At 37.3% G+C, this 2318-nt stretch overlaps 1 protein-coding gene across 1 annotated transcript; it reads left to right on the forward strand.

Moving 5' to 3' along the window:
- Positions 1–1195: 1195 nt before the first annotated feature.
- On the forward strand, positions 1196–2176 carry LOC137744250 (receptor-like protein 7). Its single transcript, XM_088681674.1, has 2 exons — positions 1196–1550; positions 1656–2176. The coding sequence occupies exons 1-2, from the start codon at positions 1196–1198 to the stop codon at positions 2174–2176; spliced, it is 876 nt and encodes a 291-aa protein (XP_088537800.1).
- Positions 2177–2318: the final 142 nt, after the last annotated feature.

Genomic DNA, 2318 nt, shown 5'->3' on the forward strand with positions numbered 1-2318 from the left:
AGGGTAATGTTGAATGGTAAACGGTTGATTTGATTCTGTATATACGTGTTCATATGCCAGGTGGTTAAATTCCGTTATCAACTTTTCTGTGTTAAAATGTCATGTGTCTTAAGCTCATAAGTTGATAAGATGAATGGCTAGGATTGAAAGATGTGAAGTTGGGATATTCCCCTCACCTTACCGTTGGAAGAGTGATTCTCTCTCAAACACTCTTCACGTGAATTGCATGGAATAGTGGAGAGATTTTTGGGAACACAGGGTGCATATCATATGTCATTATATAAATGATGTGATATGTGTGTTAAAAAGTTAATAACTTAAAAAATAAAAATTTTCACCACTTATATAAAAACACGTGGTGTACCACTTGTGTTCTGATCACAGTAAAAAATTTCTCGAAATAGTGAGGTCATACACTCTTTGCAAGTTTTCTGAAAATTCTACTACACATTCTCTGCAACTTTCCTTTCATTCTCAGTCCTCTTCTTGATTCTGTGTACCTCATCCTCAATAGCTTACTGCTTCCATGTCAAAATTCTTTAACAGATTCAAGTAGCAACAAGTTTGAACGGCCAATTCCGATTTCTGTCTTTAATTTCCGTGAGCTCAAGATACTATACTTTCTTCGAACATCTTCAGTGGCTCCTTTCCTTTGTAATAACCTAGCCAAACTGTTCGCCATCAAAATGTAACATATACAGTGCTTTCGATGAGAATGGCATCATCACAATTTAAAATTTCCTGCATCTTGTTTGACAAGCAAAATCATAAGAAAATAGAGAAAATTTGGAAAGACGTTAAGAAGTGACATGGAGTACTTGGAGTTAAGAACATACCTACTGTAAAACCGAGTGCAATAGCATTCTGGAATTCATACTGTCGACTTCACTTAATGGGATAAGTCTTTGTTGTTGTATGGTTTGACAAGCGAAACAAGCAAAAAATATAAAAGAAAAGGTCGATAACATCTGTTACATAAGAGATATACTATTTCAAACCCTTATTTTCCTGCCCCATTTTTCTGGTTAATTAAAGACTTCGAAATCAAGCTAACATCAAAAAATTTCATTAAGGTGTTTTCCACAAGATTATAGCCGCCAGCCACCGTATCCATTAACAGCACCTAATTATCTTCCAGCAGTGTCTCTAAAAGTTTATCAAGATGAAAACCTTGCTCCATTTTTTACTATTTTTAATGACTGTTAAGTTGATCCACCTCTGTATTAATGTCATCCCAGTTCACAGCCAATGTCTTCAAGATGAGAAACTTGCATTGCTCCATTTCAAACAAAGCCTTGTATTTGATCCTTCCACTTCCTCTAAGCTCGTATCGTGGAATTCAAGCATTGACTGCTGTTCTTGGGCTGGTCTTAGTTGCAGTGAAGGACGTGTCGTTGGTCTTGACATCAGTGGTGAATGTATCTCAGGCAACATTGACAATTCAAGCGGCCTCTTTGATCTTCAACATCTTCAAAGCCTCAATTTGGCCAACAATGAAGTTGGTCATGGCTCTCAAATTCCATCTGCAATTGGAAAGCTTACCGATTTGAGCTATCTAAACTTGTCTAATACTGCTTATTCCGGGCAAATTCCCATTGAGATCTCACATTTGACAAGGTTGGAAATTCTTGATTTATCTACCTTTTACTTTCCAGGAAATCCTTCACTGAATCTTGAGAATCCGAATTTGAATGTGCTCATTCGGAAGTTTTCTGAGCTTGTTGAACTTCATTTAGATGGCGTAAGGATATCAGAACAGGGGAGCAATTGGTGCCAAGCGATATCGTCTTCACTCCCAAACTTGAGAGTGTTGAGCTTGTCAGCTTGTAATCTTTCAGGCCCTATTGACAGTTCATTACTGAAGCTTCAATCACTCTCAGTTGTTCGGATAGAGAACAATAATCTGTCTACTCAAGTTCCGGAATTCTTCTCAAAGTTCAAAAATTTGACTTCCTTGCTCCTCATGAATTCTGGATTATATGGTACATTTCCGGAGAAGATCTTCCTCGTACCTACACTGCAGAGTATTGACTTATCTGGTAATCCGCAGCTTCAAGGATCCTTACCAGAATTTCCGAAGAGTGGATCTTTTCAATCCCTGGTTCTCAATGGATCTAAGTACACCTATACTGAGATTCGCCACAAATCCTCGTCGATACGAACTTCCAACAGCTAAAACCTGAAAGGGCTAAAAAACAAGGGTGAGTGGGCCTGAAAATAAAGTTTTTAATATAAATATTTTTGAAAACATTATAACCTCTCGCTGTAAAACCCGTATAATTTCCCAGAAAATAATAATACATATGTAGATAGAAATC

The sequence above is a fragment of the Pyrus communis genome, chromosome 12, assembly GCF_041283825.1.
Source record: "Pyrus communis isolate YQ-2024b chromosome 12, ASM4128382v1, whole genome shotgun sequence".
NCBI lineage: Eukaryota > Viridiplantae > Streptophyta > Magnoliopsida > Rosales > Rosaceae > Pyrus > Pyrus communis.

Bases quoted from the DNA above. Each gene is read 5' to 3' on its own strand.
- LOC137744250 (XM_088681674.1), top strand. From the start codon at position 1,196: ATGACTGTTAAGTTGATCCACCTCTGTATTAATGTCATCCCAGTTCAC. The intron at 1,551-1,655 runs GCTATCTAAACT...TTTACTTTCCAG, and splicing joins TGGAAAGCTTACCGATTTGA to GAAATCCTTCACTGAATCTT.